A 17,583-nucleotide genomic window follows, 5' to 3' on the forward strand; every position below is an offset into this window, starting at 1 on the left:
TCCCACTGCACCCCTGCGTATCATTTGCAGCATACCAGTATGCCACTCACAGTAGTTGAAAATGGCTGGTCTAATGTAAAGGTGAGGCTGATAGGCAAGCAGTGGGCTGGAGTTCCATGAGCCCAAAAGGTGCCAGGAAGCAAAACACAGTAATCAAATTATTGGTTTGCTCAGCTGCAGATCCATGAAACAAACATGAACACAGACCAATTGTAGCAAATCCCACTTAGCCACACTGCAATTGAGTCTACATTATCCCTCTGCACTACGTACCATTGTGCCCAGTTCTTGAGATGCTACCTTCATCCCTCTACAATGACTTCTTAAAGAACCTCTATCCATCTCTGGATGACATTGTGCTGCATCATTACTTTGTTTATTTGTGCCTGTGTGGACTAAGCCTCTAGAAAAATGTTAATCTGTGGCATTCTGAGTACTCCCATGCTCAACTTCAAAGGGAAGAGGCTTCCAGTTATGCAAGGGAGGGTGGAGACTGGAGGAAAGGGGAGACAAAAAAAGTCCTGTTCCATGAGCACAGATTTACTGATGGAAGTTAGGATACAAGTGTAGTGTTTTTGTTAATTGTAAGCCTAAGGGCAGGACTGTACAGGGGGGGCCGGTATCCGTGGATCCTCTATCCGTAGAGGCTTCTCCGGGCCTACCAGTGCCTTTTAAATGCCTTAAAAAAAAAAAGTCACTTCCGGTTTCACAGAGAAACCGTGACATTTTTTTAGCTCTAGGGCTCAGTCTGACCCTGACAGAGCTCATGGATGGATGTCCGCAGCCTCAGAGCACCTTCCAGAGACAAGGGAACCAGAGTTCCCCTCTGCTCTAGAGAGTGGGAGGGGGGCAGGCTTTCACCCATATCCATAGTTTCAGTTATCCGTGGGAGGTTCCAGAACAGATCCCCCATGGATATGGGGGCATGCCTGTAGTACTCGGTACATTTTAAGTACATTCAGAAATCTTAGGTGGTGATGAAAAAAGTGACATTGCATGTGGATTTTTTTAAACCTGTCTGTGGGATTTCCTGCTTGTGATCATTATCATCTATGCTAAGCATGAATAACTTTTTAATAGCTTTTTCCAGATGGGTGAATGCTATCTCATTATTTCATGCCCTACATGAGATTTCGAGCCTGTTGAGTTGAATTATGGAACTCAGTTGCCTAACAGCAATAGCTAGTGTCATACACTTCACTATGTGTAAATGAATTATGTTGAGGATCATCTTAACCCCTGCTAACTGGGTAAGAGGCACTTTTTTCAAGTGGGTGCTCCTTTTTTTAGCAGGGGGAGAGTAACTGGCCCACCTCACCCCAGCAGTGTCTGTTCTAGTGGCTGTCTGCTGGTGTTCTTTTTGCATCTTTTTAGATTGTGAGCCCTTTTAGGACAGGGAGCCATTAGTTATTTGATTTTTCTCTGTAAACCGCTTTGTGAACTTTTAGTTGAAAAGCGGTATATAAATACTGTTAATAATAATAATAATAATAATAATAATAATAATAATAATAATCTTGTTGAGCCTCTAGTACGAAGTTCCTTGGTCATCGTAATGATGATTTTCATGGATCAAAGAAATGCTTTGCAGAAATCTTATTTTCTGCCAAGCTAACTTGCATTTCTTTTGGCATTTGTGCTGTTACGTTAGATTTGTCAGGGGTCGGTCGATCTGTCTGTCTGTCTGTCTGTTTTACCTACTTGGTTTTATAAAGAACAATTCGTTATTTCTATAGCAGCCTTATGTGTATCCTATCTCTGGAGGAGGTAGTGTAGTTTTCTGAGTTGTGTTGTCTGCTTTGTGGAATTCTTTGTCCTAGAATTTTTGGTTGTCTTCCTCATTTTCTGCTTTAGTCAGTGGCCAAGATGCTGCAGCTTTAGTGTGTGTTCTCCCTGAGCACTGATTGATCTGGGAGATAATCTTGTTGGAATTTAGTTCTGTTTTTTGTTCGTTTTCTTTTTAAATATTGCTGATGGGAGTGTTACTTAGGATGTGCAGTCATAATAATATCTTCAAGGTCCGCTGAAATAGCACCAGCTGGAGGTGTCACAAAAGCACTATAATTTGCTTCATGACACCCGCCAAGTAAACAGCACTGGTGGAGAGGCCTGTGCTGCCCAGCAAGCTCTACATCCATCCAGCAGCACTGGCACAGACAGCAGCACTGGCACTGGAAGAGGGTGGTGGCAGGGAGTTTCAGAGTTGGGGAAAGGGCATTTTTGGGTGTGAGAGGGCAGAATAGGGGCGGATCAGGCCTGGGAGGGGGCAAAATTGGCAGAGGCTTCCTCTACCTTACCACAACACCCCTCCTGGGCCAGCCAGCATTACACTGGGTTGCTTGGACTTCTGCCAACTAAATAGCCTGCGAAGATCTGAATAGTCCCGTAAGGCTAACTGGGACATTATTCGGGGTAAGGGGGGAAATATCCCCTTCCCCTAAGGAGATCTCCAGTAGCCTCCTAACCTGCACTGGATACATGCAGCCTGGCTGCACCAGTCCAGATTGGGATTAGGCTATGAGTCTTTTCATCTATGTTCTTAAACAATTGATAGTTAGCCACCTTGGTAGTCTGTATAGATGGAAAAGTGAGATGCTGAACTTTCAATAAAGAAAGTCTGTTTAGGGGTTCTGTGGTTCAGGCCATCAAAACAGATCCTGGGACTGAGGACAAGTTATGCTGAATGAGTTATTCAGTTGCAGTTATGCTGGTGGTTGTACCTGTATTTAGACACAGTCATTAGCAAACTAACAAATAATATTTTTGCAGTAAAAACAGATTTTCAGCCTCCAGTCATTTTCTGTGGAGCCAGAATAACAGCAACTGCATATTCTGTGACTGGTCCAGTTTTGCATTTTTCTCTACATTCTCATTGTACTTTTCTTCCAAAAGTCACTGTGTCATCATTCTCTTCTTACACTGTTTACAGTTTCGTGTCACTTCTGGAGTTACAGTACTGAGGTGTACATTCTAAGTATGCCAACTATTTAAGAAAGATATCAAGTGATTGTGGGCTTACATTTGCAGCTGTGGTGCTACTGCTTAGTTCTCTAATGCAGGGTTTCTCAAACTGTGGGTTGCAACCCACTTGTGGGTGGGTTGCGAAGCTTTAGCTGATAGCTGAGAAGGCAAGTGCAAATACTTTCCAAATACTATGGAAAGTGAATCTGAGCCATATCACATGTATACTTGCGAGTAGGACTGCTTTCCATAGTCCAGTGGAAATGGCAGGCTGAGAGGAATCCAACGACACCAGAACAGTCCTGATCCAAAGCCCCCAAAAAACACCCAAGAAGGAAGTCCCTCCCTGCAAGCTCACGAATGTACTGAGCCCTATGGAAAGAGAAACTAAGCTACACCTTCGTGTTTACTCATGAGTAAGCAACCATGCTTTGGCTCTTGGTCAGGCCAGGCAAAGAGGAATGCAAGGCCACCAGAATGGTCCTGATCTGATGAAAGTGGAACTCAGCAAATGCTCCAGAAGGCAGCCCCCCATAAAAACATAAAACAGAGGTTTGATCTGTGAATAGCATCCTCTTTAGATAGTTTTTTTGGTAAGATTTAAAAACACAGCTATTTTGCTTGACTTTTGAGGAGGGAAGATGCCCCCGAGGACCCCTTTCAAAATCAGTGTACACAGGTTTTTCTCTGTGCTGCTTTCATGGTCTAACTGCAGGCACTCGCCCATAAGTCGATCTCACAGGTAAGTCCAGGGCAGGTTTTGAGGCAAGAATCATAGAATTTTCTATGACCCTCGGATAAGTCGGGGTCATAAACTTAGGGCGGTGTCTGATTATAGTTTTGTCTGATTTTACCCGAGGCCAGATCCTGAAAAATAACCTACCAGTAATTGTTACCTAAGAACTGGCAGTCTCTAATTTATTAAAAATATAGTAAAAGATCATAAAATTCATTTTCATTCATAAACTTTTAAATTCTGCTCTTCACCATCTTTTTGTAAACACTATCAGAGAGTAACTGCGCTGTAAACAACATACTAACCTCGGGTTCATGTACCCCAGGGGCACGCAACAGGACCTTTAGGGGTACTCGAAAGAGAATGGAATAATGGCAGTGCTCCAGAATGCCTTGCAGGGCCAGCAAGGCAGGAAGGGAGGTAGCTAGTTGACTGTGAAAGCCCCACCAATAGCTAATTTTTGGTGATCAATTCATGTATGAACCAGTGATTGAAAACCAGCACAGGAAAAAAACTAAAACATAAAAAAGTGATCTATCACTCAGAATTTCTCAGGACACTTCTGGTGCAAAACAGTGCAAAGGCAGAGTCTTCTGTTCTTTGAACAAATAAAGAGAGAAAATACTGTGAAGAATATATGAAGTTTGGGTTTTCATATGGAGGAGATGAGGGCTTGTATTATTTGCTAATATGAAGGGTACAATTTATGGAAATGGGCTGCCAAGGGATATGCAAGTGAGAAAGGTTGGGAACCACTGCAGGAGAACCATGAATCCAATCCACCTTTAAGGTGTCTGGTGTGTTAAGCCAGAAGCTCTACATATAACATACAACTTAGAACACAACTGCGATTTGGTTCACAGCTCCTGCTGCCTCCCTATCCTTGCTTCTCTTTCCTGTCCTTGCGAAGTCTAGCAGGGCAGGAGAGGAGGAGGAAGTCAGAGCAGAGGAGACCAGGAGCCTGAGTGGGCGGGACTGCAATGCCCAGGAGCAGCGAGGAGGAGGGAGCAGCAGGCGAGCTGAGCAGCTCTGTCAGGCTCCCCACTTGAGGTGTGGAGTCGCGCGCTTCCTAAGCATGCAGTGGGGGAGCGGGTGGCGCGTCACCCTTCCCAGCAGCACCACTGCTGCTCTGCAGCGTTCCTGAAACAGCCCTGCCCCTAAGTGGCGCCGCAGATAAGGCGAAGGGTTGTTTCAGGAGCCATCTTTTGGGACAAATTTTTCACCCTATAGGCCAGTATCTACAGTAATTATGTTTTTATAATCCACTCTTGTATTGCTTTTATTGCAATACAATTGCTTGTATTTTATTTTATTGCACTTTTATATTTTTAATTGTTTTATAGTGTGTTGTACACCTCTTTGAGCTTCAGGAAAAGCAATCTATAAATCTTTTTAATAAACACATTTTCAACTATGTCACAAGGTTGGACGCAGGAATGAATATTGATTCGAATTGCCCCTCATTCTTCAAATGGTATCTGGGTTGATAAAGGTACGTAACATGCATACCAAGAACAGTCTCTTTAAAAGTGTTTTTGTGCAGTCTTTGAAAAATGGTGCCACTTGGCTTAAGTTGACCACATTTAGAAATCCAGCAAACAGAAGCTATATTGGCATCTCTCCATTTATCCAAGCTTGAGTTTTCCAAGCTTATCATTCCCTCAAGCTGCAATGTGTTCATGCAGTCATTGACAAATGGTCCCAGGTCTGTTTTCCTGAATATTTTAGAGAAGATCCAGACAGTTTTAATGAATGTTATATTTTACATTGTGCTTTGTTACTATTTATTATGTTACATGGACTTTTGTTTTAGAATCAATAGCTTGCCCTGAGTTCTGTTTCCTTCGCTTATACCTTAAACATCAACCATGTATTGGTTGAGTTTTGCTTCAGATATCCTTAAAGCATGTAAAGATCTATTCATCATGTCTCCCTTCATGTGATTTTCTTGCCTTGGAGATTTGCTGTACTGAGTCTGATCTTCACTAGTAAGCCTTGTCTGGATTAACTCTAAGTGACTAGCCATTTCGGGCAGGAAAACGGTGCAGGGGCAAAGGGTTAAATATGATCTACTTCTTTGTAATGGCCCCGCATAGTTACTATACAAAAGTTAGATCCAAACTATGGTAGCATTGTGGACTACCATTGAGTTTAAGACTCATACTACCTTCTTCGCCTTTTCCCAGGGGTCAAGCTATGCAAATTTCTCTTTTCCAGGACCTGCAATTCTTCCTCTCTTAGCAGCTAATTTTTACTATGACCTCTGCAGACCTAGCGCTCTCTCTCTCTCTCTCTCTCTCTCTCTCTCTCTCTCTCTCTGTGTGTGTGTGTGTGTGTGTGTGTGTGTGTGTGTGTGTGTGTGTGTGTGTGTGTTCTGTTTCTTTAGCAGACTGACTGGTTATGGATTTCTCGAAGAATCTGAGAGCAAGACTTTTGTTTAAAAGCAACTCTTGAGAAATCCTGTAGTTACAGTTAATTTTACATGTTCTGATTTGTTGTACATTCCAGGCTAGGCTGCACAAATAACTCTAAATGCATAAAAAGTGTTGATGTTTTCCAGGCCACATGATTTATAATCAAATGAAAAACGCTCATCAGATATCTGTGTGTTTTTCATTTCTTTAACCTCCATGGAGTTCTATATGTGGGAGGTGGGAAGAACTCATTCCTTTGTAAAATTAAAATCCCAACAAATGTGATATTTGCAATTGTCTTTTCATTAGAAATAAAAGGGTGACTCATAAACAAAGTAAAAGGTTAAGCAGTGAAATTGAAATGTAACATTTATTAAAACAGAAATTATTCACAGACTTTGGAAAAATTCAGCTGATGGAAGAACTTAGAACAAGAGGACTCCTGAACAAAAGTTCTGGAAAGTTCGGTAATGTTACAAAAATCAAATTCCACTTTGTAGGTCAATCGTAGAACAAAATTCTTTCGTCTGAAAACTTGACTACAGCAAGAATCTCAGGCTTATTTTTTAAATTGCTTATTTAAAACTCAGTTTTGTTTGGTGAGAACAGTAAGTATATCCTCACATATATACATACAGGACAGCAGTCATACAAATTGTCTTGGACAATTATTAGTTTACTTTGTAAGATTCTTTTATGACTCTCTCCCAAAACTATTTTGTGTTGAGAAGTGGCTAGAAGACTGAGCCGCAAACCAGAATTTCCCTGGTTTGAATTTCACCATTGGGTACCATTTCCTGAGTTGTCATACACATCTCACGAGCTCAGCTCTCCAGCCACAAAATGGGGATAATATTAAAATTACGAAGTTGTTGTGAGGACTACTTCTAGATAATACATGTGAAGCACATTGTGCACTCAAAAAGCGCTACACAAATGTTAAGTAATTCAGGCGTAGTTTTACCTATCAATTCAAGTTGATAAGCATATGGATCAAAACTTTTGCTTTGATCTACTGTTCGTAGAGAGCATAAAGCTGCTTGCTTTAAAAGAAGTTCATTGAACAACACACTTCTCTGCTTCATGGCACTTTCTAACTGAAAGCTAATTTTTGAAAGATTTTTATTTGGACAACTAAACTAGCAACAGTTATTAATGCTAAAAAGGAGTGTCCTGCTAAAGCATTTCCCCTTTTCTGTAAAGAGCGTGTTGCTCATGAAATGTGGATAGTAGCAATGCTATCTTTGGCTTTAAGTTTACTGGGTTCCTTTGGTCTTGAGACCATTTGCTGTTCCCTGGCTTTTTGTCTGATATTCCATCCCATGGAAAAGTCATTGTGACATGGAATAGCCCTTTGGAGAACCATCTGAAAATAATTGATGCAGTTGTTTTGCACATAGAGCCAGACCGTGAAACACAATTCAGAATGTTGATTTGTAAGGGCAATCCTTCTTGCCCAATAAAGGAGGGAGGAACATTCACAGGAGAATGGAAAGGAAGCCTGGCTTCCTAAGATGTGAGGTGCTGGCTTCCTAAGATGTGGGGTTCACTGATTTCAGTAGGATCTTACATTCTAGTAATCAGTGTGCCTGGTTGTGCTTTAGCCATTAGAGTTTTCATCAGTTGAGGATCTGTATCCTTGATTTTTGTTGGGTACTACAGTATATGTTTAAGGAACAGGAAATATATCTGCACTGAACCCCATTATGTAATGAAGAAAAGTTATTGCTTTTAATTCAATTGATGGTCATCGTGTAATAGGCAGGGCATCATGGAGAGGGAAAATGGATTTTGTCTTGCCAGACACAGGAAAGTCTAGCATGAGCCTCAGCAACTGGACTTACTTAAGGGGCATGATACATGCTTGGGGGAAAGTATGTACCTCAGTGGTAGAGCATGTGCTTTGCATACAGAAGGCTCCAGGTTCTGTCCCTGTTATATCCAGGTATGGCTAGTAAAGGCCTCCACCTGGAAACCTGTAGGCAGTAGTGAGCTTCATGTCCATCCTGATTCAGTCCAATGAATTCTCATTGTACCTTTGAATGTGAGTTTGAAAGACGGGTCCTTCTTAGTATAACAGCTTATTTTGTTGTTGTTTTTCTTATATGCCCCATTTTTGCCTGTAAGGTATATAAAAATGGCAGAAATTATTTGGTCCTCTTAGAATAATATGCTGGTCATGCCTGAAAAGCACTTGCAAATGAGACCAACTGCTTAATAGTAATGAGGAGAGCATTAATGGCTAGTTCCTCTGTTGGTATAAGCAAACGCGTTTGCTGAGAGTGTCGATTGCAACAGAACTTTCTTCCTTGTAGGTGTGCTCAAGTTTGCCCTTCTATGAACCCTTCATCCATTGCGTCAGTTGAGGACCTGCATCACCGGTCTGAGTTGTGTAATTTGTGCAGCAAAAGACATGGTGTGCATTTTGAGGACTTGTTGGAGCTTAGCTTTTCAGCCTGTCCAACAGACTCCTCTAGTCATTTAGCAGTAGCATGGAGTGTGCTTAAGTAGCCAGTATGGAAATGGCAATCCTGACTTGGAGGAGTGCTATGTTTAGATGCTTGCATCAAGGGCTGTTTTTCTGTTTTTGTTTTTTGCTATCCAGTATTTGTTACCTTTGTTAATGAGCATTCTGCAGTTCAAGAAGTAACCATGTTCTAGGAATTAGTGATCATGAAGGAGGAACATTCCTTTTGGGATTACGTGTGGTTAGTGCTTATGTGTTAATTTGATGCGATCCAGTCTGGCATAGTTATGTTGGATGCCTGCATAACCTTCACCAGTAGAACTGAGATGATGCATAAACCATGACCTTGGAATCCTGGAACTTGGCAGCCAACGCCAAAGCTTTAAAATGTCAGTTCACTGGAGCGACTTTCAGAAACACCACACATTTCAAAAGCACTGTCCTCTTAGCATAAGTCAAATAGACTCTGTATCTATTTGTAAAAGAATTTTTTTCCCAGTCCAATAAATAGAATTATGAATGGGATCCTAGGAAACTTGGATCCCTTCCCCCCTCCACCTCATTTTGCCATTGGAAAAAGAGAAATAGTTAATGACAGTGTGTGTAGTGGTGATATGATGAATATCAGAAGGAACTTAAGTCAATGGCTTTGCTAGGGTTTGTGTCGCCCGGTGCTGGACACGAGCTCTTCAGCCCTATGATGGACCTCCTCCCATGCAGTGGGCGGGGCAATGCTTCAGGCAGTTGGTGAAGTGATGTACCATTGTCCCACACCCACTGGTTTTTTGGCTATAACGTTGGATAGAACACAGGTGTTTCAATGTGGTTTGTTTCATTACATTATGTATGACATTATGCATTGTTTGATATATAACATGATGGTAGTATTCGAAAATATCAAGATTTAAAAATTTTTGGCCAATAGTGGTGTCAACCCCCTGTGTGTGTCACCCCATGCAGCCCATTCCCCCTAGTGATGCCACTGACATGGGGGAACAAAAGTGAAAATACAATATAGAATAATAAGCAATAAAATATATAAACTGCTAGAACCTGGATACTTAATATCTACACTTGCCTGTACACTTAGTGCAATGATTCCCAAACTGTCAGCCAAGGCTCCTGGCGAGCTGCAGAATCCCCACAAAGAACCACCAATGTATAGGATTGTAGCCTTAATGGGGAGCTGTGGCCAATGGTCCACTAGGTCAAGGGAGCCACCAGTCGAAAAAGTTTGGAATCAACTGATTTAGTGGTACACAAGATTTGATGATATCCTATATTACTTCTTTTCCCACCCACGGAGGAACGTGCACAAGAGAGAAAGGAACAAGTCTGAGAAAAGCTTCTGATTCTGAAGAGAGACTGCTGTTCTGCGTCATTATGAGGCATCTCCTTGTATCTAATGGGAGAGCTACACCTCAGTGATAGGACACGTTCTTTAACATGTAAAACTTCAGTTCCTGGTATCCCACAGTCAAAGGATCTGAGATAGAAGGATTTGGAAGGGTCTCTACCCAAGCCTACCCAAGCTCATTTTCATAGTACTAGGCTGGATTGGCCTATACTGGGAATATGTCAACTCTGAATAATCTATTTTCTGTAAAGAAGTGAAATGATGAGTTTTCTTGTTCCTGTGTTCCTTTGACTGAGGATTTGAGTGTGCTGCCTCATTAAAACTTGATTCAAGAAACTACTTTTAGCACATAAATGTCCAGTCATGTTGGCGCTGCTACATATGGTTCAGCTTGTGTTTGAAGTTCCCCTAAATTAGAACCATAAATTCTTTGGTTATAAAATAAATGTTTGAAATTCACCCTTTCAAATAAAAACTCTGTAGCAGACTTTACATAGATGGTTGGGCTTTTATCTTAAAAGTATATATTAAGTTTCTCCTCTGAATTCATTACTATTGCCTCACTTTCCCATTTGTGCCTTTGTTTACTTTATTCTATTCCTGCTCCAGTTCCAGCAATTTTACATTTTGAAATCTGGGGCATGTGGATGTGTGTGTGTTTCACCTACTGTGAAAAAAATTTAATTGCCTTTTCTTTCTGTAATATTAAAGTAGGGACTATGCTTGGTCATCACTGATCCTCATTAACACTGTTAACATTTTCATTTGTTCAACTTTTCACTGCTTTTTGTAACTATTCAAATTTAATAAATGAATTTGTCAGATCTTCTACTTTGGTCTTCTACTTCTACCCCCTTTGCTATTGTCTTGATTTTGCATTTGAGCCATACAGTATCTAGGCTGGACAGTGGGAAAGGAAATTAAAGGAATGGTGGGGTTGATTCATTTTTATAGATTCATCATTATGGATGTTTGAAAAAGCACAGCATGCAGTTAGAGAGCTAGTTTATATTCTGCAAAGTGATCTATTCTCTAGCTGCTGCTGTTCAGAAAATCGGAGGGTATTGTACTAGCCACGTGACTTTACTTTGCACCACCAGTCTCAAAATAGTTGCACTTTGCATCAGTATAATCTCATTTTTGCCATTATTAATTCAGTTTTTCATTACAGTTTTTCCCTACGTTAGCATAGGTGGCTTTAAAAGAGTTTGTGGCATCATATAATAACTAAGTTGAGTACTAAGGAATGTGGACAAAGTGATCTCTTCGGGGATTAAGCTTTGAGAGGGGGTTGCTCTGATAGTCTTAAAATTGGGACAGAATGTCCTTCTATAATGCACGCATTAGCTAAACCCCACTAAGTGGACTTTTTGTAACAAGTATTCGTACATAGGTAGTCATATTAGAGCAGTGTTTCTCAAAGTGTGGTTCAGGACCCACTATGGGGGTCGTGAGCCAGTTTCAGGAGGGTCGTGATTTATTTCAATGTGTATTTTTAATATAGCAGACTTGATGCTACCATGGTATATGGCTGCATCTGAGAAAATGTTACGGTTCTGCATATCTATACAGATATGCTTTTAGCAATGGTAGTTAATGGGGCTTACTCCTAGGTAAGTGTGGATAGGATTGCAACCTTTGGGATGTTTAAGGAATTTTTACAAACAGATAAGCAACTACTTCGGAGGGTTGGGAGGGTTCTTCTTTATTTTAAATAAATATTAGAACTTATAGTAAACTTTTAATTCACTTACACAATTTACTAGTTGATTTGATTTTGTCATATAGAGGGTGTTAATTTTTCTGCTTGACAAAGTTTTTCTACTAGTCCAGCCATGACATTGCTTCCAGCTTAATTACTTCACTTCTGGTGGGTTCCTACAGATTGTAGTTCTAAAAAGTGGGTCCAGGCACTAAAAAGTTTGAGAACCACTGGATTAGAGAATTTGAGAAGTTTTTTAGTTATATGAATACAACCTCAGTGTTTGTCCATGACTTATATGAGATTCAGAAAAAAAGAAATAACTTTTGATCATCACAAAGAATATACTACCTTTAAAATCCACTTCCCTTATACTCTGCATTTAAGATGCATTTTTGTCTCTTTTTTTCCCTCTCCTAGCAACAGTATTCCAGATGCGAAAAAGACCAAGCAGAAACCACAACACTCTAGAAGCTCACCATTACCACCTAGGAGTAAGCGAAGGAGAAAGAAATAGTCAAGGTGCAAATGTTTGACCCTTGGAACCTTTGCTCAGTGATCTTAATATTGTACAATAAGAAAATATTATGAATGCTAATATTGTATGATGAAAAATTCTGAAATGTCTTTGTTCATACAATGCATTGATAGTACTGGAAATAACCTCATTAAATGTATATATGTTCACAGAATTGTTTAAAAAGTACTAAAAATAAGCATCTCTCGATATTTCAGAGACATTCCTATGACTGTTTTAAACTTTCTATTATAAGTGTTTTCATACATTATATGTGTTAACCTGAAGAATATTTACAGTGTTTGTTGAGGAAGTCTTCCCTTCTGCTGTTCTTCTACCTCCAGCCTTCTTCCATAACCCCCGTTTGTCTTATAATGGTGGATTCAGGATAGCTTACTTACTGCCCAATCCTGAGCTGCCTAGGGCTCCCAGGCTTGGTGGCACCGAGAACAGCTACTGCCGGATCCTGCGCGCCCGGGCTACTGCGGGAGGTGCCTCAGTAGAAGGGGATTGGGCTCTTATGCAGCACTTGTGACCAGATCAGGATTTCCTGCAGGAGACAAACATAACTCACAAGGAGCTTTATAAAAAATGTTCAGTTGTTTTGTATAAATTTACCATCTGCCACCTTTGTAGGCCTTATCATCCAACTGTAGTATGCAGTGGTTCCTAACTGTAGCTATTTGCTTCCAGTTTTTGTTTTATCCAATAACATTTTTTTGAGCTCAACCCTCTCTTATTTGAGAGAAACTGCTATTGAAGCAATTTCTGTTCATTCATAATCTCATAGTAGCCTGTTAGTAAATTAAATATTGGGGGAAAAGGTGGGCATGAAATTTTGCTTGACAATAACATAAAACAGTTTTGCATAAATGTGTGTAGTCTCACATGTTTTGAAATCAAGAGGTTTTCCTAGTTTCTTAGTCCAGTGATGTTTTTATAAAAGGCCCTTAAAAAAAAAACAAAGAAAATCTTTGTTAAAAGCTAACACATGAAGTACTTCAAAACATTTGAAGTATTTCAAATGTTCAATATATTTGTCTTATTAGAAACAATAATTGTTGTTTTTTTATTGTTGCATTAAAAAGAAAAATGGAAGTCATTGCTTTGGGTCCAGTTCATTTTAAAGTAAACAGTTTTAGGTTGCATTGATTACCATGAAAGAGTTAAGCACCAATTTAGTTTCTCCACTGAAATGAATGGACTTAAGGATCTCAAAATTCTGTGCTTATGGTGAACTGGGCAGACGACAAATATGCCAAACGGTATGAATTCAGGAATCCCTTCGACATAGTAGTATAGTAACCTAGTGGATGACTCATCTTGAATGGCCATGTCAAAGAAATACAAGTCAGAAGACATCTTCCATGTTTTATAGCAGCGCTTCCCGAACTGTCGCAAGGCATTTGGGAGCACTGTAAGTGCGTGCAGGGGAGGGGGGAAGGCAGCCATGTGATCCCCAGGATTACTCTGCTGCCAGGGATGGGAGGGACGTTTTCCACTTACTTGCAGCCAATGCTGCAGTCCTGGAAAGTCTTGAGGGGGACGGGGGGAAGCTTCTGCAAGACTCCCCTTGCCCACAAAAGTCTCTTAAAAAAGGGGAAAAGGGGGCACTTCCAGTTTCATCGGAAAAACCAGAAGTGCTCTTTTTTTTTTTTTAAAGGCTTTTGAAGGCAAAGGGAAGCCTGCGAAGGGCTCCCCAGACCCCCTGCACCCTCCAGGTCTGCAACGCTGGCTGCAGGTAAGTACAAAACCCTGCTCCCATCCCTGGCAACAGAGCTATCCCACCCCTGCCTTCTCCACCTCCCTGGCCCTTAAAGGCAGCGACAAGTGCTTACCTGGCTAGTGGACTGCAACCCACCAGTTTGGGAACCACTGGTTTATAGACCCCTTTGACATCCAACCACTGGTTTATAGACCACTTTGACCACTGGTTTATAGACCCCTTTGACATCTGAAGTGGAGTGAAGCAGGGCTGTGTTCTTGTGCCAACCTTGTTTGGGATTTTCTTCGCTGTCCTGCTGAAGCAGGCCTTTGGAGCTGCAACAGAAGGCATCTATCTCCAGACCAGATCAGACGGAAAGCTCTTCAACCTCTCCAGACTGAGAGCAAAGTCCAGCTGAAATGTCTGCGTGACTTCCTCTTTGCCGACGATGCAGCTATCACTACCCACTCTGCCAAAGATCTCCAGCAGCTCATGGATCGTTTTAGCAAGGCCTGCCAAGATTTTGGGCTGACAATCAGCCTGAAGAAAACACAGGTCATGGTTCAGGATGTGGACTCACCTCCCTGCATTACAATCTCTGTGCATGAACTGGAGGTTGTCCGTGACATTGTGTACCTTGGCTCAACGATCTCCGACACTCTTTCTCTCGATACCGAGCTAAACAGGCGCATAGGTAAAGCAGCTACCATGTTTTCCAGACTCACAAAGAGAGTCTGGTCCAACAAGAAGCTGATAGAACATACCAAGATCCAAGTCTACAGAGCTTGCGTCCTGAGTACACTTCTGTACTGCAGCGAGTCATGGACTCTTCGCTCACAACAGGAGAGGAAACTGAACGCTTTCCACATGCGCTGCCTCCGACGCATCCTCAGCATCACCTGGCAGGACAAAGTTCCTAACAACACAGTCCTGGAACGAGCTGGAATCCCTAGCATGTATGCACTGCTGAAACAGAGACGCCTGTGTTGGCTCGGTCATGTTGTGAGAATGGATGATGGCCGGATCCCAAAGGATCTCCTCTATGGAGAACTCGTGCAAGGAAAGCGCCCTACAGGTAGACCACAGCTGCGATACAAGGACATCTGCAAGAGGGATCTGAAGGCCTTAGGAATGGACCTCAACAGGTGGGAAACCCTGGCCTCTGAGCGGCCCGCTTGGAGGCAGGCTGTGCAGCATGGCCTTTCCCAGTTTGAAGAGACACTTTGCCAACAGTCTGAGGCAAAGAGGCAAAGAAGGAAGGCCCATAGCCAGGGAGACAGACCAGGGACAGACTGCACTTGCTCCCGGTGTGGAAGGGATTGTCACTCCCGAATCGGCCTTTTCAGCCGCACTAGACGCTGTTCCAGAACCACCATTCAGAGCGCGATACCATAGTCTTTCGAGACTGAAGGTTGCCAACACACACACACTGGTTTATAGAATGTATAATTGAACTTTTTTCTTGATATGAGGTAGATTATCAAGGTACCAATCCAGCAGACACAAAGTTTATGCCATAAACCAAGGTTGCCTTTCTAAATTTGCCTGTTTTCTTACATAAGAACATAAGAGCCTTGCTGGACAAGGCCAAGGGCCCATCTTGCTTCTTATATCTCACAGTGACCCACCCAATGACTCTGGGATCACACAAGACAACAAGATACCTGTGCCACTCCCTTGAATCTGGTATTCAGAGATAGCCTACTTCTAGAACCAGGAGGTTGCATATACCCATCACAGCTTGTAACGTTTGATGAACTTTTCCTCCAAAAATCTATCCAATTCCCTTTTAAAGGCATCTATGCCAGGTGCTATCACTACATCCTGTAGCATGGAGTTCCACAAATTAGTTACATGCTGGGTAAAGATGTATTTTCTTTTGCTCTGTCTCTCCACCAGTCAATTTTAGTGAATGACCTCTGCTTCTGGTATTGTAGGAGAGTGAAATCTGGGGTATTGTGTCCTATCTGGAGTATTGTGTCCAGTTCCTGTCCCCACATCTCAAAAAGGATATAGTGGAAAAGATTCAAAAGACAGTGTAAAAAATGATGAAAGGCTACAAAATTTGGGGCTCTTCAGTCTAGAAAGAAGTTGCCTGAGGTTGGATGTTGAAATTTATAAAATTATTCATACAATGAATAGAGGGAAGTTTTTTTTCCTTCTCACACAGAACCAGAGGATATTCACTAAAATTGACTGATGGAAGAGTTCAAACAAACAAACGGAAATATTTGTGTTTGTGATATCTTCACCTAAAAGGATAGTCTTTGAAGATGATGGATGATCACTTTTATTTCAATTGGGTGAATGTTACTTACGAGTACCATTCGTATTAAGTAATTCGTATTAAGAATACTACAGTATATCTACAGTGTTTCTGACCATTTAAATATTTTGTTTTTATAGGAACAAGGAAGTTTGTATGTACTCATAGGTAACATAAGAATTATGGAGAGAATCTGGGGTAGCTGACTGTTTCCATCCCTAATGCAATCATTTCATTTTGCTCTCTTTTACTAAAGTTTAATTGTCAGAGTTCATTACTCAGAGACAACCTTGAAACTTAACATCCCCTAAAGGAAGAAAGATCCAGACTGTTCCAATGTGGGCATTGTTGATTCAGTTAAGTGCAATTCAATTGCAAATAAAACCCAGTATGTCATACATACTTTGGAACACAGTGTGGAGAACTTAAGCGTTTAATGCTCTTTTTCAGATCCAAGCTCTGACATCATAGATTTTTCTTCCGGACTATAGCACACAGTTCTCCTTAGGGAAGAAAAAGCACCCAATGCTTTGTCTCTGCATGGGCCTTCTTCCCAGCAGAATAAAATGGTTTATATTTCCCATCCACATTTTTCTGCTCTTAAAATATTTTCCATTCTAGATGCCCAGAATTGTAACCAACGAAGTTCCAATCTGGAATTCTAAGAACTGATCTGAAATACATAATAGAACCTCCCCTGACCCCCAACTTTCCTCAGTGCTTCCTCTTTAACCACACGGTCTGTGTCTTCATCACTATTCAACAGTCTGTTGCCTTCTCTGTTAGGCAGAAGCGATGACTATCATATTTAAATGATTTTTTAAAAAAAATTACTGGTATATAGCTTCAAGTATATTACATTGTAGTTTATATAGGTGGGCCCCATATCTGCAGATCTAGTATCTGCAGATTTAGTTATCCACTGATCTGGGAGCTCCCGTGCACCCCCTGCAGAGTCATTAGCATTAACTTCCTGCTTCCTGTTAATGTCAATCTAGTTTTTTTTTCTTCAAGCATTCAGGCTGCCAGCAGCCTGCTTTCATCACACTATATGCTTATAGAAACCTGATAAAGCAAGAAACACTTCTCTGGTAAGCTTTTAAATAATGCTAGTGGACGCATAGAGGGCACATGCGGGAGATACTATTAATACATGTGTCACCCACATCCAAGTGGTTATGTGTGTCCCTGGAATGGATTCCCCACAGAAATGGGGGCACACCTGTATTTTAAATGGAACTCCTGGGCGTGTTTTTGGTTTTTGTTTTTTTAGAGGGGGAGAGACCAGACCAGAAGCACTTTACAGATGAAGGTTATTATTATTATTATAACACATTGTTGGAGAACTGTTCAGGATTTTTGGCAGATTTGTAATTGCAACAGTTCCTTTCGACTGTATTTAAGCCAGCCGTTTCCAAACTTTTTAGCACTGGGACCCACTTTTTAAAATGACACACT

The 17,583-nt window shown here is 41.2% G+C and overlaps 1 protein-coding gene across 1 annotated transcript in view; it reads left to right on the forward strand.

The window, feature by feature from the left end:
- Positions 1-13,137, forward strand: part of RAD18 (RAD18 E3 ubiquitin protein ligase) — a 152,808-nt gene extending 139,671 nt beyond the window's left edge. Inside the window, exon 14 of the mRNA XM_066612984.1 lies at positions 12,058-13,137. Within this exon, the coding sequence (XP_066469081.1) occupies positions 12,058-12,154 (97 nt within the window). The 3' untranslated portion in view covers positions 12,155-13,137. The remainder of the gene's footprint in view (positions 1-12,057) is intronic.
- The last annotated feature ends 4,446 nt before the right edge of the window (positions 13,138-17,583 follow it).

This window comes from Tiliqua scincoides, chromosome 2 (genome assembly GCF_035046505.1).
Source record: "Tiliqua scincoides isolate rTilSci1 chromosome 2, rTilSci1.hap2, whole genome shotgun sequence".
Taxonomy (NCBI): Eukaryota; Metazoa; Chordata; class Lepidosauria; order Squamata; family Scincidae; genus Tiliqua; species Tiliqua scincoides.